Source organism: Carcharhinus amblyrhynchos, unplaced genomic scaffold, assembly GCF_965287045.1.
Source record: "Carcharhinus amblyrhynchos unplaced genomic scaffold, sCarAmb.v2.hapA scaffold_37, whole genome shotgun sequence".
In the NCBI taxonomy this organism is placed as follows: Eukaryota; Metazoa; Chordata; class Chondrichthyes; order Carcharhiniformes; family Carcharhinidae; genus Carcharhinus; species Carcharhinus amblyrhynchos.
The window spans coordinates 10,709,923-10,735,857 of NW_027649778.1; the positions used below are offsets into that span (position 1 = coordinate 10,709,923).

Consider the following 25,935-nt stretch of genomic DNA (forward strand, 5'->3'; position numbering starts at 1 on the left):
CCAATACCACCTCCTCTTTTATCTCAACATGCCCTAGAATGTCAACATCCTCCTTTCTACACTCACCAACCACCACATCCTTCTCCTTTGTGAATACTGATGCAAAATATTCGTTAAGGACCTCATCCATCTCATCTGGCTCTACACACATACTCCCTCCACTGTCCTTGAGTGGACCTACCCTTTCCTTAGCTACCCTATTCCTCCTTATATATGCATAAAAAGCTGTGGGATTCCCCATAATGATGGGAGAAAGGGGGCTGAGGAGGGAGTGGGGGAGCGTTGCATGAGCTGAATTTTAGGAGAAGTGTTGGTTTCAAGATCGGGAACGAAAGCATTGTTGCAGTAGAGGAGTGACCAAGGCAGGGATTGGTTTCAGAATCATAGAATCCCTTTAGTGCAGGCAGAGGCCATTCGGTCGATTGAGTCTACACTGACAGGCCCTATCCCTGTATAAGCCCATGTATTTACCCAGCTAATCCCCCTGATAGTAAGGGCAATTTAACATGGCCAATCCACTTAACCTGTACATCTTTGCAGTGTGGGAGGAAACCAGAGCACCTGGGGGAAACCCACACAGTCACGGGGAGACTCCACACAGGCAGTCCCTTGAGGCCAGAATTGAACCCTGGGTCCCTGGCGCTGTGAGGCAGCAGTGCTAACCACTGTGCACTGTGCCACCCATCAGTAGCAGGTGGGCTGAAATAAGGGTGGACATAGGAGTTGGCATTCTTGCGATGGCAGTGATATATGGTTGGAAACTGAGTTTGAGGTTAAAAAGAATGCTTGAGATTGTGAACAGTTTAGTTCAACCTTAAACTAGTAATGATAATACAGATTGGAAAGATGAGTTAAAATGTGTAGTAAGAAAGAGTGAAATTTTGAACTGCCCTGATGGGTAAAACTTCAGTACCCACATTGATCTCGTCATCACTCAGCTTCAAGCGGCAGGACTCACATGCACCTCAATGTGGACATCATTCTCCGGCACACCAAATTACTGCACTGTTTCATCACAAACTGTGCCTCTGGCCAATGACTTGATGAGTTTCTCGGTTGGGAGGCCTGTTTAGGGAGTGAGTTGAGCTAATTCTTGAGATGCGTTGGCAGCAGCTGTAAAGAATCCAGCAGAGGGCAGTAAAGGGTGAGCTGCCTTTTCAGACTGGTTTGCCTTTGGGTGGTCTGCAAGACACCAGAATGATGAATGAGCTTTCTGCCACTGTTGCCACATAGTTGTCACTTGAACAGACAGATTTGGGACAGTGTTGCTTATCTTCTGTTTCAAGTACAGATTCTCCAAGAGGCCAATGCAGAGCAGCCAGCACTGACAGCATGTGGCACTTAGTGTAGTCCCCGGTTATTATTGTTTCACAATCAGCGGGCAACCTTGCTTTAGCTGCCTTAATCCCAAGCTGTGGCATTCTCTCCCTAATCTGTCTGGCTCCCTTCTTCCATTGTGACCCTCCTTGACAACTACCTTTTTGACCAGACTTTTGGTCACCTGTCCTAATTTCTTTGTGAAGCGCCTCAAGACACAGCGGCAGAGTGGTTAGCACTGCTGCCTCTCACAGCTCCAGGGACCTGGGTTCAATTCCAGCCTTGGGTGACCGTCTATGTGGAGTTTGCACGTTCTCCCCGGGTCTACGTGGGTTTCCTCTGGGTGCTCCGGTTTCCACCCACACTCCAAAGATGTGCGGATTAGGTGAATTGGCCATGCTAAATTGCCCCTTGGTATCAGGGTTATGGGATAGGACATTGTTGGGATTGTTGTCGGTGCAGGCTCGATAGGCCAAACGGCCTCCTCCTGCACTGTAGAGATTCTACGATCAGATGTTTTACTACATTAAAAGTGCTATATTAATGCAAGTTGTTGTGGTGCAGGCGACGGTGCAGAGGGACCTCGGGGTCCTTGTGCATGAGTCGCAGAAACCCAGCTTGCAGGTGCAGCAGGTGGTCAGGAAGGCGAATGGGATGCTGGCCTTCATAGCGAAGGGGATTGAATATAAAAGTAGGGAGGTCTTGCTGCAGCTGTATAGGGCATTGGTGAGGCAGCAGCTGGAGTACTGTGTGCAGTTTTGGGCGCCGCACCTGCGCAAAGATATTTTGGCCTTGGAGGGAGTGCAGAGGAGGTTTACTAGGCTGATACCGGAGTTGAGGGGGTTGAGCTATGAGGAGAGGCTGAATAAACTAGGCTTGTACTCGTTGGAGTTTAGAAGAATGAGGGGAGATCTCATTGAGACGTATAAGATGATGAATGGGATGGATAGGATAGAGGTGGAGAGACTCTTCCCGCTCAAAAAAGACACTAGGACTAGGGGGCACAGCCTCAAGATAAAGGGGGGGCGTTTTAGAACGGAGTTGAGGAGGAACTTCTTCACTCAAAGGGTGGTGAATCTCTGGAATTCTCTACCCGTTGAAGTGGTGGAGGCTGCCTCGCTAAATATTTTCAAGAAGCGGGTTGATGGGTTTTTGATAAGAGAGGGGATTAAGGGTTATGGGGAGAGGGCCGGAAAGTGGAACTGAGCCACGACAGATCAGCCATGATCTTATTGAATGGCGGGGCAGGCTCGAAGGGCCAGATGGCCTACTCCTGCTCCTATTTCTTATGTTCTTATGTAATGATCAATTACTAAACAGAAAAGTCTGCAGATATTTGTGAGAAAAGGAAATTGGAGAAAATGAGGAGCACAGCACCTTAAAGAACTTTGAGAATTGTGTGTTTTATTCATGAGGTTTCTTTTCCTTCCCTTTAGATCCTGATGATGGTTGGCTTGCCTGCTGCTGGGAAGACAACATGGGCAATCACACACGCAGCTCGCCATCCCTGGAAGAAATACAATATCCTTGGAACAAACGCCATAATGGAAAAGATGAAGGTAGGTATCGGGCGTGCAGAATGACCCAGTTCTCGTGTTTGTGCCTGAACTGGTAAGTGGCTTGGAGCTGCTTAGCTGATAACCTTCGCTAACTGAGTTCAGTCTAAAATCCCCCAGTAATCCTCTAAACGTGGGGTCGGTATATGATGAATCTGCTTTCCAAAGACAGAATAATTAAACATAGACTGAAAATCCAGTAATGGGACCAAGTGTCATTGCCCCAGTAGCATTTCTAGTCACTGATGGCATTTTCTTTTGTGACCTATTTGTGCCTCAGCTAGTTTTGGAAAGGTTGAAAATGTTTATCTATAAACCTGTCAACAACTTATTTCGGTAGGTTATTGCAGAAAGGGTCAAAAGTCACCTTCTGCAGTGATATTTTCACCTTCTCAAAGGCATAGAATCTCTGCAGTGCAGAAGAAGGCCATTTGGCCCATTAAGTCTGCACCAATGACAATCCCACCCAGGCCCTATCCTGTAAGCGCATGTATTTACCTTGCTATTCCCTAACACTAACGGGCAATTTAGCATGGCCGATCCACCTAACCTGCAAATCTTTGGAGTGTGGGAGGAAACCAGTGCACCTGGAGGAAACCCATGCAAACAGAGAGAACGTGCAGACTCCACACAGTTACCCAAGGCCAGAATCAAACCCAGGTCCCTGGCACTGTGAGGCAGCAGTGCTAACTGCTATGCCCCTGTCCTACAGCTGCATCAAATTCTGACCTTGCTAGTGGTGTCCACATCACATGAAAATTAATATGACGCCAGCCACAAAACAGCAATGGGTATATAGTTACTAAAGTTTGTGTATTACAGATCAGCATTGATGTATCATATCAGTGCGCCTGTAAAGTCCTTCAAAAATATTATTTTATATACTCAGGTTGCGGCCTTCCATATCCCTTGGAGACAGAAGACTCTGAAGTCACTCTCTCCACTGCATCTCACATGCGTGTGAAGCCCCTTCTTCCCTCAACTTGCACACAGGCATGCCCTTCTTCCAAACCCCTAATTCGCTCACTCAGCAACCCGGCCTTTCCAAAAACCTTAGAACAACACTGAGCTGCTCTTCATGTTGAGATGACTGTGACTGGAAACGGATGCAGATTCACTTTAATGAGCTGAGATTTGGGCTCCGCTGCACCCTCCTGGGTAGCTACTTGCACTGTGTCAAAGCATGCCAGTTAATATGTCCTGTTTTTTTCCACTACTTTGCAAGAACGCTGGTTTGGAATTAATGAAGAACTTGTGAACAAAAAACTTGCTACTCTGAATTAGCAGCAGGGGCAGTCACCAAATTAATTTTACAATAATAATTTAATCTAATCTCGTCTATTTTCCAAAAGTATTTTGGTTAATGAACAAGACTTTTCATTGTGGCTGCATGCTTGATTCTCAATTTGCTCACGCTACATTGTGAGTTTTGATTTTTCTTTTCATTTGCAATGGACAAACACTGGAACATCTTTAAAGCTAATTACAGTATAATTCACTAAATAAAGAAAAAATGTTTTGTCTCTTGTGAACTTTTGTGATTCAGGGATGAATTCTGTCATTTTTTTCTGGAGATCAGAAGTCCTCAACCTTTGCTTTATCTTCTAGTGTACTAATTTGAGCATCTTACTCCCTTTTGACTTTATCAATCAATAAATAGCACACAGTGCAGAATCTACCTCACTGACTTTGGGAATTTTGGTTCATCTTCCTTTATGCCCTCTGCAGCCACTTTGTAAGTTTTCCTGGAGACCTGTATCACGCTCTGGCTCCCCCCTCCCTCCCACTGCCTGCCAAATCATGGCTCTGCTGCTCCCTACATCTCCACCAGGTGGACAGCAGTAGAGCGTCCCCTCCCAGTGGGATGAGTGGCAGCTCTGCTGAGCCATCTCTTGATCTTGTTAACAGGCTTTCCGAGATTCTCTCGTATTGCATAGCAGGCAGCCAGCAACTGCCAAGGAGAGGCGGAGATCGCCGGGGTGGTGAAAATGTTAAAGGGCAAAATTACATCAGTTTCATCCCTGGGCAAAAGTAGAGTCTTAAACCTGATCATTGGAAGATGCCATTTTCATTCGTGCAAAAAGCGGTGTCTCCAAGTGTTGAATGTACATCAAATAATTATAATTTCCCTGGTATCTAAAGGTAGAAATGTAAAGTAGTTTGAAGTTTATTTAATATTGTCACAAGTAGACTTACATCAATACTGCAATGAAGTTAGTAATATGGGTATATAGGTGAGTTTAAGCACGGGCTAACAGGCTCTCCAGTGTTTAAACTATTTCATTACAATTTGGGTTAGTATTCCGAGTCACTGGCCACACACCAGGAACCGATGCTTACTAGGAGCCAAAGAGTCCAGTCCTTTCAGCAACAGGCGTCTCTGCCATTTTCACAGGTGATGGGTCTTCGCCGTCAACGCAATTACGCAGGCCGTTGGGACGTCCTGATCCAGCAGGCTACTCAGTGTTTGAACCGCCTCATCCAAATTGCTGCTCGCAAGAAACGTAACTACATCCTTGACCAGGTACTGTTGTGTTTCCCTGCTTTATTGCTGTATCCAGCTAAGATAGCTTATGTCACTAAATTAACAGTACATTTATTCAGTGAATTAAATCTCTTGTAATATTTAAACGAAGCATTGTAAATAAAGCTTAACTTTGTTTCATTACCTGGGGATCAAATGAAAGTAGCCATCTCACGTAAAGAACAAAAATACAAGATGAAATGTAATGATGTTGCTGCTTAGAAAATAAAGCTCCGATGGTGAGTGACTGATCTCCATTGTTACCAAAGTAAAAAAAAAAGTAAATATAGTAATTGGAACTTTGTTTTGTTAAATAATTAACGTCCAGGTAAGTTATCACTAACTAATATTGGCTTTTCAGGTCCTCCAGGATGGGCAAGGTAAGTTCAGGTCTAAAGGACAATCTTTGGTTCAGGATAACTGTAAGTACCACTGGTAAGTAGCTACATGTTGTCTTGTCTGGGGGCAGATGGTCTTGTGAAGCACTGGTAAGTATAAGTAAGTATCAATGAGTGTAGTCAGGGTCAAGGCAGATAAGACTTTGCACTTTCTTGGTGGCATTTGTTGACCCCTCAGGTGCAAAGAACCAAGTCCGAATTATATTTACAGAAGCTAACCTGCATTAAAACTTAATAGTCATCCACTGTAGGTGACACTGTAGTTGCTCTGATACACACATCTACTTTGTTCGAGCTCGAAAGTCCTGTTCTTAATTGGATGAGATTGACTTTATCAAACTTTCTGAAGATATTTAACTGTTCCCTTGAAAGGAACTTGCTCTACCCTAGCAGCTGAATAACCCACACGTTTTACATTTGTGTACAGACTCCTTGCACCACAGTTAAATTAGATAGTAATCCTCAAAATGTACGTTGAAGATTGGCACATCAAATTTTACATAACCTTGAAGTACATTAAAGATGTACACAGCTATTAAATTCCACACCCATGTTTGGTTTGCCTATTGTAATTGATTTACATTGTAAGGGCTTTGTGTCTTGTGTTGCTTCATAATTTCTGTAATCCAAGCCTGGGAGTGCCTTGAATTTCAAATGAAGAGCGAGGATTCTTCTATGCCAGCAGAAAGTTCAGAAGCCTAAAAAGAATAGTGATTAAGCATAAATGATCTTGCAGGGTTGCGATATTCCTCGCTCAAAGTGCTTTTGTAACTAGAAACTAAGTGCTCACTGTAAGATATAGTTTACCGTATAGTTTGAACAGATTACAGATATAATGAGCCGTCTAATAACAGCATTTAAAAACTGAAAATGCTGGACAAAAACCCCAGCAGGTTTAACAGCATCTGTGGAGAAAGAAATAGAATTGAGTCTGTGTGACTGTTCTTCAGAGCTTTGTTTAAAGTTTATTTATTAGTCTCAAGTAAGTCTTACATTAACACTGCAATGAAGTTACTGTGAAATTTCCCTAGCTGCCACACTCCAGCACCTGTACGTGTCAATGCAGCCTAACCAGCATGTCTTTCGGACTGCGGGAGGAAACTGGAGCACCCAGAGGAAATCCGCGCAGACTTGGGGTGAATGTGCAGACTCCACACAGACAGTGACCCAAGCTGGGAATCGACCACAGTGAAGCAGCAGTGCTAACCACTATGCCACCGAGCTGCTCTGGTTGCCTACAGTAATGTAATGTTGCCAGCTATAGTAAAAAGGGATGGTTTATGGCTTTTAAACAAATGAATATATGACTCTGTGGATTGGCTGGCATTGTGCACCGTCACATTAAAATTATCAATTCCCTTTTGGTATGAGGCACTTTGTGATGTCAACCTTTTTAAAAAAAACATATACTCTTGAATCTTTTTGTCGTTAAACATGAATTGATTAAGCAGGTTTGTTGGTTACTTAACTGAATTCTATAAATGTCAAAATGGATAATAATGGACATGTAATTGAGTGGTATGGCAGAGCAATACAGCTTGTGTTTGAATCTCACAATTGTTGCTACTTTAGTTAGTGTATGTATGTTAACTTTGAACTCTGAACTGATTTTACCAAGTTGTAACTGTGCACCCCTGAAATGTTGTTAGGAGGAGTATGAGATTGTGTTATCCTGAGAAGCTGTAAAATGCTGAAGGCTGAATTCAATTATTGTTCCAATTGTAAAAGCTTAAGTCAGCCAGTCTTGTATACTCAACCTGAACAAACAGAAATTAGGTACAGTTTTGAATGGAGTCGTACTGTGCTGCAAAAAAACTGCTGTCAGAGTCTCAGAATTTAGTGGAATTTTGTTTAAAAATAGGAAGAATGTTCCATTGAAACCGAGTCCTTTTATTTGAATATTCTGTAGTGGATTTGCAGAAGCTGAACCTTACCTGTGACTTAAGTTGTAATTGCTTTGAACTTTAGGAAGCTACCACCCTTAGGTGGGGAAAATGCTGTTGTGTGTAAAATGTATATTGAGTGGCTTATTGCATAACTTAGCAAACTCAATTAGGGAATAATTTGCTGGTTTTTGATAGCAAATTATGCCCTAATTTGAGTTTGCTATCTTAAAATTAGACTATGCTATACTTCTGCCTTTCCCTTGTGCTGCCACAGAAATAATTCTATTGAACAAAGTCCCTGGGGAGAAGGGAGGATATCTGAGCAGAGTTTTCCAGTCCTCCTCTGATGTAAAAACTGTCCATTATAATGGCTGCATTCAAGAAGAGAAAGTGGGGGGGAATAAACCGCCAACTGTGGACACATTTGTTTAGGATCAGTTTTGGATGAAATATTATAATTCATTGGATATTGAACCATTAAACATTTAGTAATGTTTGGGGGCATTGGACCGTGCAGCTGCTAAAGATGAGATGCATTTCACAAATGTATTAGAACTTGAAGACTGCTCGGATAAGCGAGAATGCAGTAGATGTAGTGTGGAGGGATTGTGAAAACCATTGAATAGAGCAAAGGAGATTGAGAGTTCATTTGACAAAAGGTGTGCAAGGTTATGACAGATTTAGATAAAGCAGACAGAGAGAAGCTCTTCCCTTATACGAGGATGTGGGAACATGAACTTAAACTTTTGGCCAAGAGGTGCAGGGAGGCTGTGAGGGAGAACGTTTTTACACAGCGAGTGGCAATGACCCTGGAACTCACTGTGAAGGTGGGCGATGGAAGCAAAGCTGGTGATTGATTTGTAAAAGAATTTGGTTGGGCACTTGAGGGAAATGAACATGCAAAGCTCCGGGGATAGATTGGGAGAAATGGGGCTGTTTGGATTGCTCTGTATTGGGTTGGCATGGGTTTGATGTAAAGAACAGCTTCCTCTGCTACAGTGACTGACTGCTTCACAGGCAGTGTGCCTAACAAAATTGGTTCTTTGGTATAAGAGGAGCCTAATGGAAAGTTGAAAAATGGGGATGAAATGAAGGGTTAGACTTGATGGCTCTCGCTAGTAAGGTGACAGTGATGTACCACAGGATTAGTTCTCCATTCGGATGGACAATTTGGACTTGGGCATAAGGAGTACAGTAATACTTTGCTGATGACACAAAACTAGGAGGTTTGCTACAAGGACTGTCAGAGGCTTGAGGTTGGTGTGGACAGGAGGGTGATCTATAGTGTAAGGTAGGATGGGTCATTTTGGGAAAGAAAACACAGAATGGGAGCACACAACATACTGACACTGAATTATGTTGTTTGGATGTAAAGCAAGCAGTGAGTACATAATTCCTTGAAAGCGAATGCTGTTGATAACAACTACAATTGAAATAAATGTTGTTAGCACTTATTGTTTTACAAATAGCAGGGGAGAGCTTGAGCGAAGAGACCGTGATAACGATGTGTCCAGCAATGGTTAGGGCACAGTTGGAGAACTGTGCAATTTTGAATGCCGCATTGCAGCTCGGGTCTGAAAGCTATGTGTAGATTTACCGGGATGAGTCCTCACTAAAGGGACTTGTAGCCCACAAGTGTGTAGCAGATTGCTCCATTGTGAGTTGTGGAAATCTTGTTGTATGTACCAGAATATGCTACCAGCTGTGATAACATTGTGTCAGAGCTGTAACATATCCATAGTTCAAAGCACGAATTCAGACTTATTGGATGTTGTATTCAGTTTATGCCTATGCATTTGTCTCAAACACCTCAATTCATTTGTGTGTGCGTGTGATTTATTTTACAACATGCTTGTGACACACCAGCCTAGTCACTGAGTGTGGGAAATCAGATTGGATTTGAGAATTGATGTTGAGCTAGGAGAGAGTAAATGGAATAAAAATGATGAGGCAGATTCAGGAAGAACAGTCAAGTGTTAAAGGGATGTAATCCAATAAGGATTTACAGAAAGAGGTAGAGGATTATTGAATAAAACAACGAAATACAATGCAAGGGATGTACAACTCTTTTAAATGAACTGTATTTTAAATAAGTATTGCTGTAATGACTGTAACCATCAACTGCTGTTCTGTCTAGTGAGACCCTGTTTGCCAAAAGTTAGAAGCTCATCTGGCATTACTCTTCCTATGCTAGTGGGAGGATGGTGGTTTCCATGCAGCCAGAGGCAACAAATCCTTTGCTACTGATTTTCTTCACTGTTAGATGTGTGGCAGAATCTTGTGCCATCCTCTGTGGCGAGTTTGGGAAATCCCTCGTTCAAATGCACCCAATGCTTGATCGAGGGACTCAAAGGTTTGTGAGGGGAGGGAGGGGAAGGAGGAGGAATGAGAGCCACCTCCCAACCCTTGATGTCAAAGCCTGTCCCTCATGATGCCATTCCTGCCAATATTTTCCCCTGCCCTGGGATCTAGTGATCTTCGGCAGACAGACTCAGATTTTAAGTTATCAACCAGAGCCTCAAGACTGAAAGGAAATATATTTTCTACTGCCAGTAGTGGAGGTACCATCAGAATAGGAGGGTCATGGAACAAACTGTCCCATTGAGGCACTAAACAGACCCAAAGTAATTCCAGAAATGTTTGTGTGCTGCTCTCTGCATATGCAAAAATAGCCTGAATTAAAAACAGTCATCGGTGACATCACTGTCAGCCAGTGGATTAAAGACAGAAAGAAACTTAAAATAACTAAGATATTTAAACACGAGCCTGAATGCACGACACCAAACTAGACTCATGACTGAAACTGTAGCAGAGTCGCTCAATAAAATGGGGATTATTTCTTTACTAGGATGCATGGAGTGGTGGACATTTACATAATACAAATTAAATACGTAACATCAGTCAGTCACTTACAGTACGGAGGTCTGTGGGCATGACCGAGAGGCTTGGGCATATTCCCAAATAATTCCCATTCTGTCTGGCACTTGTGGCGTGAAGTCATTTTATAGATAATTTCAAAAACATGCACTTTCTACAGTAATCGCAGCCATATTTGTCAAATTCACGATTGCTGCTTTTAATAGTTAACTTTTGCAGGGAGTAAAGGAGCATTTAATGCAATTAGTGAATTAATGAAAAGAAATATTGTGGTGTAATTTATTAATCAGTGTGATTTGTTGACTTCTAAACTTAAGACATAGACTACCTTTTTCTGTGCACTAAATTCTTAATTGGTTGAAGTTGCCAGTTTTCAGGCTGGAATTGTTTGGACTAGCATTGTCTACTTAGCCGACAGGTAGTTGGGTTTGTTTTATTAATGCTTCACTGATTACTGTTTGAAGGCTTGGAGCCTTCAAATAGATAAATAGGTTCCTGACTAATGAGGGCTTCAGGGCTTAGGGGGAAAAGGCAGGAGAATGGGGATGAGAAAAAAATCAGCCGTGATTGAATGACAGAGCAGACTCGATGGGCCGAGTGGCCTAATTCTGCTCTTATGGCAGTAGGGATGGGGCGGGAGAAAGGCCTACATACCCTAAGAAGCGGAGAACATCAGACACCTAAATTGAGATGGATTAGACTGTTGGTTTGGTTTGTCTAAATTATGGAGCAACACAAGATTTTCCTGAATCTTTGCAAGTTCCTGTCAGGTTTATCCAACACTTCAAAAACGTCCAGTCAGGAGATTCTGAACCCTGCGGGTAAGTTTTTCTGCTGCAAGGGAATGGGGGAGGGAGGGGATTGCCCACCCTGCCAGGACACTTGAGCTACGAGGGGGAAAAACTGTTTATTTCATCGTTTACAGGCCTCAATGTCTGCAAACCAAGCAACAAATAATGAACAATTTTGCCTCTTCTTTGTCACCATTGCTAGACAAATGTTTATGGATCAGCACAGAGACGAAAAATGCGTCCTTTTGAAGGGTTTCAACGCAAGGCTATTGTAATTTGTCCCACGGATGCCGATTTAAAACAACGAACAATAAAGCGCACTGATGAGGAAGGAAAGGATGTTCCTGATCATGCAGTTTTAGAAATGAAAGGTAGGAAACTGGAAACACACAATCCTGTTAACAAAAAAAAAGTCGGAAGAGAGGGAAAAAAAAGCACAGTCAGAAAGATCTCTTCCCTCCTTCATCCTTTGTTATTGTGTCCCCGCATCAAACCCATTTCACCGTCTCTTCCCTCTTACCAGACGTACACACTATAAACCCCAGGTTAGTACACCAAGAATGTTATGGCCATCACCAGATTCTCTGATTTATGTGGTGTCCATAAGTGCGTTGACGGTAACCAGTTACACAATGTCAAGCGATCCGCCTGGAAATTCAGCGGCAGTTTTCTCTGGATCGCGGTATCTTTATAAATTTTTTATTTTATTTTCCTTGCACCCTACTTTCTCCCAGTGATGAGTGGCGTTGGGCCACTGGCGCAAAGATCCATCCTGTGGTGGTTCGATCTTTATTTTTGCCAATTCCAAGAGTGCCCATTGACTTGTCTCCCCTTTTTCTCTCCACCCACCCCCCCCACCCCACCCGCCCACCCACCACGTCTTCCTTCCCTCCTTTCTTGTTGTTTTGTGGCTCCCAGCGAACTTCACCCTGCCCGAGGCCGACGAGTTCCTGGACGACGTGACCTACGTTGAGCTGCAGAAGGAGGAGTCGCTGAAGCTGGTGCAAGAGTACAACGAGGAAGGAAGGAAGGCCGGCCCTCCCCCGGACAAGCGCTTCGACAACCGACCCGGCGGTTTCCGGGGCCGCGGCAACTTCAACCGATTTGACAGCCGCGGCGGGCAGGCGGCGCGTGGGTTCACCCGCGGTGGATTCCGCCCAGGTTAGTGGCTGGGGCCACCAAGCGAAGCCTCAGGTTTATCCAGCTTTTAAAACAACCTCTTTTAGTTATTCATGGCCCAATATCATTGTTATTGATGAAATTACATTTGAATGTAACCTTAAAATTCGGGATGAGCCACTCAGGGTGGCCTTACACGTAGGGCTGAATCTTACGATGGGGGGAGGGTAGGGTATGTAGGTAGGTAGGCACCCCAACGACCTCCCCCCCCGTGTAAAAAGTCGGGGGCGAGCCCGCTTCAGCCTGGCTTAAAGTTTTAAGTTTACTTATTAGTGTCACAAGTAGGCTTACGTTGAAAATCCCCTAGTCGCCACACTCCAGCGCCTGTTTGGGCATTGAGGGAGAACTTAGCACCTAACCAGCACGTCTTTCAGACTGTGGGAGGAAACCAGAGCACCTGGAGGAAACCCACACAGACTCCGCATAGATTGTGACCCAAGCCGGGAATTGAATCTGGGTCTCTGGCACTGTGAGGCAGCAATGCTAACCACTGCGTCACCGTGCCACTGGTTGGCCCTGCATCTGTTTGTTGACCTTCGGGCTGTTAATTAACATGTGGGGTGTCTACCGCTCGCCAAATGACAGTCCTCCATCAGAGAGTGGGGGCCATTGCTTGTTTTGGTGGTGGTGGAGGTTGGGGGTGGTTTGCCTGTAGCTCTCTTAGCCCAGCTATGCCACCAGAAGCAGTGGCTACACCTGCAGCCAGGTAGAGTGGACAGCGTAGAGCGTTGTAACCAGGATATGAAGTGAGTTTGGGGTCTTGCCCAAGATATGCTGGGCTCACTGAGGGGAACGGAAGATATTGTTGGAAAGGGTCGGGGAGGGAAGCTGGTTTGGAGAGGGTGGGGGGGAGAGGTGGTTTCCGCACCTTGTATAGGGATGGGTGGAAATGGGTAGGTTGCCCATCAGGAAGTTGACCCTTACCAGCCTGACCACCTCATGTACTGGTGACCAGATGTAGGTGCTCCAGCAGTGGAAAATTCCCATGACACTGGGAGGAACCCTTATGTGGCTTTTAATTGGTCACCATTTGGGCAATTCCAGCTTCCCTTGGTGCTGGCAAAATTGCAGAAGGGGTGGGAAGGCATCAAGGACAGCACCGCTGGCTTGGCACCTAATTTTACAGAGTTCCCTGCCATCCCGTTCCTAGGGGTGCCCTAAGATTCCACTGATAGGCTGGTAGAAACCTGGAATGGCTTAATTTAAAATTTTAAGGCTTAAACTTAAGGGCAGCACAGTGGTTAGCATTGTTGCCTCACAGCTCCTGGGTCAGAATTGAACGCACATCCTCGGCTAGCTGTCTGTCTGTGTAGAGTTTGCTGTTCTCCCGTGTCTGCGTGGGTTCCCTCCGGGTGCTCTGGTTTCCTCTCACTCTCCAAAGATGTGCAGGTTAGGTGGATTGGCCTTGCTAAATTGGCCCGTAGTGTCAGGAGAACTAGCAGCGTAAATACTTGGGGTTACGGGGATAGAGTCTGGGTGGGATTGTGGTGGGTGCAGGTTCGATGGGCCAACTGGCTCCTCCGCTGTAGGGATACTATAATTCTATGAAACTGATTTTTGGTAGGCAAGGGCACTGATGTTTATGGAGCCAAAACAGCGGATGGAGTGAAGAGACAGAAAAGACATTGAATGGTGGAATAGACCTGAAGGGCTGAATGGCCTACCTTTTGTTCTTATGTTCACTTGTTGCTAGGAATTTTCGGCCGGTTGCCTGGTATCAATAAGAAGTCTCACAACACCAGGTTAAAATCCAACAGGTTTATTTGGCAGCACAAATTTATTTGCTGCCAAGTAAACCTCTTGGCCTTTAACCTGATGTTGTGAGACTTATTACTATGTGTACCTCAGTCCAACACTGGCATCTCCACATCATGGCCCAGTATCAATGCAGCACCCATGTAGCTAAGCATAAAATCTGTCCATTTTTAAATGCAGGCTTTAATCGTGGTGGTAACACGCAGAACCGTTGGACCAACAGCAACACCAACAACCGTGGTACTTACAATCGCACCCAGCCCTATAACTCGAACCGTACGCCCACCTACAACAAAACCAGCTACAACCAGAGCCAGGTAACAGCATTTGATAAATAATAGGCGGGAGGAGAGGTACAGCTGGAAAGGTTTTATTGGATATAAAGTGGGAACAAGCGACCACTTTTATAGGATTTACATTCCTCGTGCAAGAAAGAAAGAGCTTGTGTTTATTTAGAGCCTTCCACGTCCGCAAGGATGTCCCAAAGTATCTTATGGAGTGTTTTATGGTCAGTTTTGTTACAACTGTAATCACTATCAGTTAGTCGGATGCAAAATCCCACATGCTAATGTCCCTTTAGGGAAAATGGGGAAAATGCTCAAGGCATTTATGAAATAGCAGAACACCTGGAAAACAGTGGCTGGATAGGACAGAGACAGCATAGATTTACAAAAGGCAAATCGTGCATGCAAACTAACAAGAAAAAGCAGTAGACCTGAGGATTGGGAGCAGTTTAAAATTCAGCAAAGATGGACCAAGGGATTGATCAAGAAGGGGAAAATAGAGTATGAACGTAAGCTAGTGGAAACATAAGAATTGACTGTAAAAGTTTCTATACTTACGTAAAAAGAAAAAAATTGACAAAATCGAATGTAGGCCCCTTGCAGTCAGAAACAAGGGAAAATTCATAATGGGGAACAAAGAAATGGTTGAGGAACTAAATTCATATTTTGACTGTCTTCACAAGGGAAGGCATATAATGTACTGGAACTTCTGAGAAACACAAGTTTTAGGAAGGATATGAAGGCACTTAGTACTAGTAGAGAAATGGTTTTGGGGAAATCGATGGGATTGAAGGTAGATAAATCTCCAGGGCCTGATAATCTTCATCCCAGAGTACTTAACGAAGTGGCCCAAGAAACAGTAGATCCATTGGTGGTCATTTTCCAAAATTCTTTGGACTTTAGCTATGTTCCAATCTGTAGGAACTATTCCAATGTTAAGCCCGCTATTCAAAAAGAGAGGTAGAGAAAACAGGGAATATCGACCAGTGAGCCGAACGTCAATAATTGAGAAGTTGCTGGAGTCCATTATCAAGGATTTCATAGCTCCGCATTTGGATACAATCAGACAAAGTCAGCATGGATTTACGAAAGGGAAATCATGCTTGACAAATCTACTAGAATTCTTTGAGGATGTAACTAGTAGAATAGACCAGGGAGAACCATTGGATGTGATTTATTTTGACTTTCAGAAAGTCTCATATAGCAGATTACTATGTGAAGTTGAAGCACATAGGATTGCGGGTAGTGTCTTGAGGTGGATAGAAAGCTGGTTAGCAGGCAGCAAAGGGTTGGAATAAATGGGTCTTTTTCCGATTGGCAGGCAGTGACTAATCAGGTAATGCTGGGATCTGTGCTAGGACTCCAACTGTTCACGTTATATATTAATGATTTGGAGGTGGGAACTAAATGTATTATCTCCATATTTCCGTTGATACAAAGCTGGGTGGGAGGGTGAGCTGTGAGGAGGCTACAGAGATGCTTCAGCGTGATTTGGCAAGCTGAGTGAGTGGGCACATGCTTGGCAGATGCAATATAATGTGGATAAATATGAGGTTATCCACTTTGGTAGCAATAATAGGAAGGCAAATTATTATTTGATAGATTGAGAGGGGATAATATTCAATGAGAACTGAGTGTCCTTGTGCACCAGTCACTGAAAATAAGCATGCAGGTGCAGCAGGCGAAGAAGAAGACTAGTGGTATGTTGGCCTTCGTGCGAGAGGATTTGAGTACAGGAGCAGAGGTGCCTTAATGCAGTTATATAGGGCCTTTGTGAGACCATACCTGGAATATTGTGTGCAATTTGATCTCCTTATCTGAGGAAGGGTGTTCTTTCTCTGGAGGGAGCTTGGAGAAGGTTTACCCAACTGATTCCTGGGGTGGCAGGACTGGTGTATGAGGAAAGATTGAGTCAATTAGGATTATATTTGGTGGAGCTCAGAAGAATGAGTGGGGGATCTCATAGAAACCTATCAAATTTGAACAAGACTAAACAGGGTGGGTGCTGGAAGGATGTTCCTGATGACTGGGAGAGCCCGGAACCAGGGGTCACAGTCTAAGGATAAAAGATAAACCATTTAGGACAGAGATGAGGAAAAATTTCTTAACCCTAGAGATTGGTGAGCCTGTGGAATTCACTACCACAGAAAGCAGTCAAAGCCAAAACACTGAATACTTTCAAGAAGGTGTTAGATATAGCTAAAGGGATCAAAGGATATGGGAGAGAAAGGAGGAAAAGATTACTGACTTCGATGATTGTAATGAATGGTCCTCTCCGATTTCTGTGTGACCAGATAACTTTTCTTGGCACATTTTGAAGGATAAATGATGGCCAGAATTCTATCCCTACTGTTCGGATAGCACCAGGGACATCAGTCTAATATTTTTGAGATGCCTTTATTATCTGAAAGAAAGCATCTCCCGCAGTGCAGGCCCCCCTGCCAGGAAGTGGCAGCATAGTCTGTGTGTACCAGGAGTCAGTCAGTCAAATTTGTGACCTGTAATTTTGCGCTGAATGAGTGACCACTGAGTCAAGTTTACGCTGCATTCTTTACTGAATTTTCAGCTTCCTCAGTTTGTCTAGCTGCTTGTTGGCACACTCGGAACTTGTGCTGAAGTTTTTCAGCTGCCCACCTGTGCTCGCTTTAGTGGACTTGCTGCATTGGTTTCAGAGCATTTGCGTAAGGAAGACTGCAGGCTGTTTGTCATGCTGAGTTTTCACCTCCAAATCTGTAACGATCTTGCCATGTTGCACTTCTGTTTTAGCCACCAGCAGTAGCAGCACCGGCTCCGGCTCCTGTTCCGGCTCCTGCACCGGCACCAGCACCAACGACGACACCAACAACGTACGCGCCGAGTTACAGTCAGAGCTACAATCAAACATACAACCCAAGTTACAGCTACAGCAACTATAGCAGCTATGGGAACTACAGCCAAGGCTATACTCAGCCCCAGACTGCAACACAACCTTACAGCCAGCAATACCCTAACCAATACCAGCAGGTGAATGTTTAACAGGCTTGGATTGTCAGAATGCATGTCCAAATGCACTCTTAGCATCCGGTACTTTATGCTAGTGCACTGAAAGGCGTACAAAAGGTTCAGAGAGCTAGGAGATGTTAAGGATCTAGAGGAGTATAAGGCTTGTAGAAAGGAGCTTAAAAAGGAAATTAGGAGAGCCAGAAGGGGTCATGAGAAGGCCTTGGTGGGTAAGATTAAGGAGAATCCCAAGGCGTTCAAAAAAATGTGAAGAGTAAAAGGATGAGAAGAGAAGGGATAGGACCTATAAAAGGTGAAGGGGGAAAAGTCTGTGTGGAACTGGAAGAAATGGCAGAGGTACTTAATGAGTACTTGGCCTCGGTATTGACGGTGGAAAGTGATCTGGGAGGTTGTACTACAGGTTTGTGGCAGACTGAAAATATTTGAGTACATGGATGTTAAGAAAGAGGATGTGTTGGAATTTTTAAATTCTATCAAGATAGATAAGTCGCCGGGACCGGATGGGATGTACCCCAGGTTACTGTGAGGTGAGGGAAGTGATTGCAGAACCCCTGGCGATGATCTTTGCATTGTTGATGGACACGGGAGAGGTTCTGGAGGATTGGAGGATTGCGGATGTGGTTCCTATTTTCAAGAAAGGGAACAGGGATAGCCCGGGAAATTACTGACTGGTGAGTCTGACCTCAGTGGTTGGTAAGTTGATGGAGAGGATTCTGAGGGACAAGATTTATGAGTATTTAGAGAAGTTCAGAATGATCATAAATAGTTAGCATGGCTTTGTCAAGGGCAGGTCGTGCCTTACGAGCCTAGTTGAGTTCTTTGAAAATGTGACTGAACACATTGATGAAGGAAGAGCGGTGGACGTGGTTTACATGGACTTCAGCAAGGCGTTTGATAAGGTCCCCCATGCAAGACTTCTTGAGAAGGCAAGAGGGCAAGGTATCCAAGGGGCTTTGGCCTTGTGGATCCAGAACTGGCTTGCCTGCAGAAGGCAGAGAGTGGTTGTGGATGGGTCTTTTTAAGCATGGAGGTCGGTCACCAGTGGAGTGCCCCAGGGATCTGTTCTAGGACCCTTGCTGTTTGTCATTTTCACAAATGGCCTGGATGAGGAAGTGGAGGGATGGGTTAGTAAGTTCGCCGACGATACGAAGATTGGTGGTGTTGTGGATAGTCTGGAGGGATGTCAGAAGTTGCAGCGTGACATAGATAGGATGCAAGTCTGGGCAGAGAAGTGGCAGATGGACTTCAACGCGGATAAATGTGTAGTGGTCCATTTTGGCAGGACCAGTGGGATGAAGGAGTACAATACCAAGGGTGGGACTCTTAGCTGGGTTGAAGAGCAGAAGGATCTTGGGGTCCGGTTCCATAGGACCCTTAAATCAACCTCGCAGGTGGAGGATGTGGTCAAGAAGGCATATGGTGTACTGGCCTTCATTAATCGAGGGATTGAGTTTAGGAGTCGGGAGGTAATGCTGCAACTTTATAAGACCCTTGTCAGACCCCACTTGGAGTACTGTGCGCAGTTCTGGTCACCTCACTACAGGAAGGATGTGGAAGCTATTGAGAGGGTGCAGAGGAGATTTACAAGGATGTTGCCTGGATCGAGAGGCATGCCTTATGAGGATAGGCTGAGGGAGCTAGGTCTCTTCTCCCTGGAGAGAGGAAGGTTGAGAGGCGACCTGATAGAGGTTTTTAAAATGTTGAAATGTCGGGTGGATTCTCGGAGGCTATTTCCCAGGGCTGAAATGGTCGCTACGAGAGGACACAGATTTAAGGTGCAGGGAAGCAAGTACAGAGGAGATGTTAGGGGTAAGTTTTTCACTCAGAGGGTGGTGAGTGAGTGGAATTGGCTGCCGTCGGTGGTGATAGAGGCGAACTCACTGGGGTCTTTTAAAAGACTTCTGGATGAGTACAGATAGTTCTATGGCTTGGTAGGTATAGATGTGATCGGCGCAACTTGTGGGCCGAAGGGCCTGTTTGTGCTGTTGTGTTCTATGTTCTGTTCAATACCTCACCCCCCAATTATGGGTGGCACTGCTGCCTCATAGGACTAGGGTTCAATTCCAGCCTCGCATCGCTGTCTGTGTGGAGTTTGCGCGTTCTCTCTGTGTCAGTGTAGGTTCCCTCCAGGTGCTCTGGTTTTCTCTCCTACAGTCCAAAGATGTGCAGGTTAGGGGGATTGGCCATGATAAATTGCCCCTTAGTGTCCAAAGATGTGCAGGTTAGGTGGATTAACCATGCTAAATTGCCCGTTAGTGTCAGGGGGATTAGAGGGTAAATACGTGGGGTGGGGCCTGGGTGTGTTGATGGTTGGTGCTGCCTTGATGGACTGAATAGCCTCCTCCTGCATTGCAGGGAATCTGTAATTGCATTCAAAGCCCCAACATCCTCCAATAATGAGAATCGAGGTAACCGTAGAATTTAAGTTTAATAAACCTGGTACTTTGCGGGCTAATGTCAGAAAGGATGAAAGAAAATGACCAAATGCATGTTTTGAAAACCCGACTAGTTCATGGGTAAGGAAGGCAGGCTCGAAGGGCTGGATGGCCTACTCCTCCTATTTCTTATGTTCTTATGAAGCTGCCACCTACTCCAACTCTGTCTGGTCTCCCTCCTTCCTGGTTTAGCTGAACTAAGTTCACTGATCTCACAGTGGAGAACCTTTAATTATCTGATCTCTGGATGAGGAAGATTTGACTGTATTTACGCACAGGTGGAGGGGGAGGACTGTTCAAAGTGATGCTTTTTATTGCAGCCTCTGGAATGGCAGAAGTGACCATTTCTTTTGAACGTGCCTGCTTTAAATGTGACACTGATGTTGGAATGAATGTGTTGAGGCAATTACCTGCAGTCTTATTGTTTTCCAAGTTTTTGCTTTGTATGGATGGAGAAACTCAGAATCCCTACAGTGCAGAAGGAGGCAATTGGGCTCATTGAGCCTGCACTGTCAACAATCCCACCCAGCCCCTAACCCCGTAATCCCATCTATCCTGCTGACACTAAGGGCCAATTTAGCATGGCCAGTCCCCCTAACCCACACATCTTTTCGGACTGTGGGAGAATCATAGAATCATAAAACCCTACAGTGCAGAAAGAGGCTCTTCGGCCCATCGAGTCTGCACCGACCACAATTCCACCCAGGCCCTACTCCCATATCCTCTACATATTATACCCACTAATCCTTCTAACCTACGCATCCCTGGACACTAAGGGGCAATTTCTTAGCATGGCCAATCAACCTAACTCGCACATCTTTCGGACTGTGGGAGGAAACTGGAGCACCCAGAGGAAACTCACATAAAAACACAGGAAGAACGTGCAAACTCCACACAGACAGTGACCCGAGGCAGGACTTGAACGTGGCTGTGAGGCGGCAGTGCTAACTACTGTGCCACCGTGCCGCCCCTGTTCAGTATTTGGGCGGCACAGTAGGTAACGCCTTCTCCTCCTGGAACCTGTGCACCTGGCTGGGATAAAGACCTTTTTTAATAGTTGCTGCACCCTTTAAAGAACGAATGAAGACTCATTAGGAATTGGCTGATTTGAATTTAATAGCCATGCTTGTGGGCAGGTCCACAGGTTGGAGAGCCAGTGGTAACTCCACTGTGACCATTCTTGAGGCAATTAAAACCCAATCAGTCACCTATCTGGTTCAGCATCAAAGTTCCTGGGTCCTGCAGTAGCCCCACCTCTAAGAGCTGTCAGTCAATCAGAAGCTGACAGCTTCTCATCCCAGCAGTGCCACTGGGAGGAGTGATGGTCATTACCAGCATTGCAGCAGTCCCCAGGAGGAAGACAAACACTGGACCCAGGTACCTGGGGTGGGCTTGCTGGAGCCAGTCAGGCAGGCTTGGGGAAGTGCCTTCAATTAAAAAGGGAACGGGGGGGGGTGGGAATCGACCCTTGACCCTGACGGTCCATCTATTGAGCACAAGATGTCTGAGCAGAAGGGCCTTAAATTGGTGTCTGACAGGAAGACTGCCCTCAACACTTGTCTCTCTAGAGTCAGTTGTATTTGGGGAGTCAGGAATGTGATGGGCTTTCCATGCCAAGCTTTCCTTCGGGCTCTGTGGCCAGGCTGGGGGTGCATAAACTTCCACCCATTATTGCTGCCCTGAAACGTTGGGGCAGAACAGAGCTTTTTTTCACTGTGGATGTGCTCTCGTGGACTGGGACATATTCAATGCACACTGGCCAGGGGCAAAACTAGTGTTTGATTGCTCCCAGTGACAGCACCCATTTCTAATGATAAGCTAGATGATGATATAGTCATTCAGTAGTATTAAGATATTTTGTCAAAGCTTTTTGTCTTGCATTGATCAGGACAATCAGAAGAATATCAGTGTCAGGGGAAGCAACAACTTGTTAACTGAGAAGAGAATGCTGATTGGTTGATAAGTGGATTCTGATAGAGGCATTGCCATGGAGGATGCACTAGTTAATGGTGACTGACAGTTAAGTGCCAAGCATTGATTGAAATTTAAAACGGACAGCATGATTCTGATCAACGCACTGTCCTGAGGAACAGGTCAGTGAATGGCTGCTACTTGTTTTGTTTAGCTAAAACAGGCACAGTGTGTAAACGGTGTGTAACAGTCTGTCTGCAAAGAACAGGGCCCTGTGTATTAATATATGTAGCTTCTCGTATATACAGTGTGCTACACAGCGACCCAACTGACAGCTCTAAGGCTCTCTCTGTGGCAAAGTCACTACCAATTGGGAGTCCTCTGCCAACCAATTGGCACTCTCTTCTCATACAGCATAAAGTTGTTGCTTCCCCTATCACTGGGATTCTTGATGTGGGAATGCCGGCATTGGACTGGGGTAAACACAGAAAGAAGTGTCACAACACCAGCTTAAAGTCCAACAGGTTTATTTGGTAGCAAAAGCCACTAGCTTTTGAAGCGCTACTCCTTCACTCACTTGATGAAGGGGCAGCGCTTCGAAAGCTAGTGGCTTTTACTACCGAATAAACCTATTGGACTTTAACCTGGTGTTGTGAGACTTCTTACTGGGATTCTTGCCGTTAACCTGATGAGTGCGTGACAGAAAGCTTCGACAAAATGTCTTTTTTCAGCAGCACTGGATGGTTTTTTTTTGTTTGAATTCACTTTGAACTTTGTTTTTAATGAATCTGTGAATTTAACATTGTCCAAATTCCCTTTTCCTTCTCCAGTATGCTCAGCAGTGGAACCAGTATTACCAAAACCAGAGTCAGTGGAACCACTACTATGGGAACTACAACTATGGGAATTACACAGGAGGATCCCAGGGCTCTGGGACACAGTAAAACCCCAAATGTTGAAGCTTATTGTCACAAAAACCCTTTTTTAAAAAAACACAGAATAATTCTATTAGCAGTCTGTTGTATTTAAGAATTCAAAGCTGCACCGGGGTGTGAGACACACCAGTTTCCAGGCATTTTATTGTGTCAATATAGTAGTAGTGACTGTAAAATTTTGAAAGATGCAAAGAGAAGGAATAAACAGTTTTAAAAGATTCTGGGATGTTTCATGTAATGACGCCTTTTTAGATTTTTATGTAACTTTTTACTGTTAAATAAGCTGTCGGTATTTTGTCTTAATGACAAAATTTCTTCAGAACAATTAGAATCTTTGACGTGTTAACTTTTTTTATATAATGTATAACTATTCACGTGACTTTGCTTGTGCTTTTTCCGTTGAGTCTGGTTGAAACCGCTTTTGTATCTGGGGAAGATTTAAAATTTGAGTAAGACGCACAGCTTTTGATGTTACCACAACTCAGTAACGTTCTACAAAGAATTTGTGTTTGTCCGACATATAATTAAGGGCCCAAGGACTTTTTTTTATTGTAACACTGAGTTTCTATCCATCTCTCGGGGTGACGAGAACTGCTCGGAACTTGTCTCTCAGTGCCCTTCAGGTCTGGTAGTTGTGGTATTGTGGGGGGAAGAAAAGCAGGGATTCATCAAAGAATTAAACACTCCATATTATGTACAAACCAAACCATTTTACAGTATCATTCAGGCAGTCAGTTTATTTCACCACCATTTTGGCTGATGAACTGAAAAATTGTCTTCCATCTCTAAAGCTGACAAAACGTATACTGTTAATAAAAAAAAACTGTCTATCTCTCGGTTTTGGGTGTGTTTTGCTTCACTTGCCTCGTGCAGCCTCGATTCCGAAAAGGAGTGCGGTATGTAGCGGCTTAGTGGCACAGTGGCTTTCACTGCTGCCTCACAGTGCCAGGGACCCTGGTTCGATTCCCGGCTTGGGTCTGTACGGAGTCTGCATGTTCTCCCTGTGCGTGGGTTTCCTCCGGGTGCTCTGGTTACCTCCCACAGGCCAAAAGACATGCTGGTTAGGTGCATTGGCTGTGCTAAATTTTCCCTCCGTGTACCCAAACAGGCACTGGAGTGTGGCAACTAGGGGATGCAGTGTTACTGTAAGCCTACTAATAAATAACCTTTTTAAACTTGTACCTATGGAAGGGAGGGGATTGCTGTGGCTAGCTATCCTTCCTGAAGTACTTGTGCACACAAAGAGACAAGACACTGACCATCCCCAAACTTGTTATGATGAAGAATGTTTGGTTATCTTGTTACGTCTGCCTTTTATAGCAGTGTCCCACGGTAGAATTCTGCTTGAGTTGATTTAGATTTCATTGCAGTACTCCAAATATGAAGCTCGTTTCTGAAAGATAATGTCATGTGGGACAGCTCCAGAGCTCAATCTCTGTAACTGTTGGCCTGGTGCTGAATAACTTGACCTCAAACTAAATATGAAATGGCAACCTGGTTAAATCCATTCTAAACTGACCAGGAAGGCATGATGGACTCCTGTGTCACTAAACAGTTAGGATATTTAATTTACACCCTCCAACTAGCTACTAATTTTCAACCAATGGAACAGTCACAACAAAAGCCACTCTTTTTTTCACTGTTGCAACAGATAAGGTTTTGCCCAAGCTAAAATGATGAATTTACAACTCTTTCCTCTCCACTATCCCACCCTGAATGTCACGAGAATGAGTGAGGTAACTTTTGATCGCACATCTTGGGTGGCCTTGACCTGGTTTTGAGTAAAGGATTAATAGGTGGGAACGCCACAAGGAAGTGTTACCCTCGACTTCTGAACAATGTTTGCTCGCAATGAGTCACTGAACCATACAGGAAGATCCCAGCTTTGATCATCGATAGGTGTGCTGGGTTGAAGTAGGTTTCCTACCCAAGTGTCCTGCACAGAACCTGCTTTGAGGCCAGGAATGTCGGCGAGATGAGAAAGAAAGGTGAAAAGAACAAGCTTCCAGACAATATATTTTTTAAAAAAAAACAGCCCAACACTGTCTGCCTGGGGAGAAATCTCAGGTGTGGATGAAACTGAACTGGATTTGTACAATGCTGTGTTGCAATCACAAGATCTGCTGACCAGTCAGTGACGTGGGAGAAATAGTGCACACTGCTTGTTAGTGTTTTATTGGACTTTCAAGCTAGCTTGTTAGGGGAAAGTAACTTTCTTTGTTTAGGTTTGTGAAACTCACCTGTTGAGTGTGGACACTGCATCATGTAGGGGAAACACTTCACCGTTCTGTTACATAGACGGAAGACTAGTTATTGCAGGAGTTTTATTCTAGGAGTTTATAGTGAAAGTATGTTTCCTAGGACCGTTGATCACCAAGGTGCCTATGTCCTATCAGGCTGAGTGCTTTATAGCGTAAACATTTTCTTGTTGGTATCTGCCATTTAACTTTGCATTTGGTTAAGTTCTAAAGCGATTGTTTAGTGGCTGTGTTGGTACTTAGTTACAATGCCTAAAACAATTATGTTTGAACAAAAAAAAATTAAAAATGTATTTTGAACTGATCTGTGCATCGTCAGCGGTTGATAGCACCATATCTACATTCAATCCCTCCACCACCGACGCTCAGTAACAGCAGTGTGTACTATCTACAAGATGCACTGCAGCAATTCACCAAAGATCCTTAAACAGCACCTTCCAAACCCACAATCACTTCCATCTAGAAGGACAAGGGCAGCAGATACATGGGAATACCACCACCTGTAAGTTCCCATCCAAACAACTCGTCATGCTGACTTGGAAATATATCGGCCGTTCCTTCGCTGGGTCAAAATCCTGGAATTCCCTCCCTAACGGCACTGTGGGTCAACCCTCAGAACATGGGCTGCAGTGATTCAAGAAGGCAGCTCACCACCACCACCTCAAGGACAACTAGGGATGGGCAATAAATGCCAGCTAGCTGTGCTTGTCCCAGGATTCCAGCCTTGGGTCACTGTGTGGAGTTTACACTTTCACCCCATGTCTGTGTAAGTTTCCTCCGTAAAAAGTCTTGACAAAATTGGTTGGACTAAAACCTGGTGTTGTCAGAC

General features: G+C 44.5%; 1 protein-coding gene across 1 annotated transcript in view; it reads left to right on the top strand.

Moving 5' to 3' along the window:
- LOC145362273 (heterogeneous nuclear ribonucleoprotein U-like protein 1) overlaps nucleotides 1-23,680 on the top strand; it is a 65,371-nt gene extending 41,691 nt beyond the window's left edge. Inside the window, exons 9-15 of the mRNA XM_080218359.1 lie at nucleotides 2,754-2,876; nucleotides 5,269-5,397; nucleotides 11,552-11,720; nucleotides 12,268-12,510; nucleotides 14,464-14,600; nucleotides 17,334-17,570; nucleotides 22,744-23,680. Coding sequence (XP_080074485.1) covers nucleotides 2,754-2,876; nucleotides 5,269-5,397; nucleotides 11,552-11,720; nucleotides 12,268-12,510; nucleotides 14,464-14,600; nucleotides 17,334-17,570; nucleotides 22,744-22,857 — 1,152 coding nt within the window. The 3' untranslated portion in view covers nucleotides 22,858-23,680. The remainder of the gene's footprint in view (nucleotides 1-2,753; nucleotides 2,877-5,268; nucleotides 5,398-11,551; nucleotides 11,721-12,267; nucleotides 12,511-14,463; nucleotides 14,601-17,333; nucleotides 17,571-22,743) is intronic.
- Nucleotides 23,681-25,935: the final 2,255 nt, after the last annotated feature.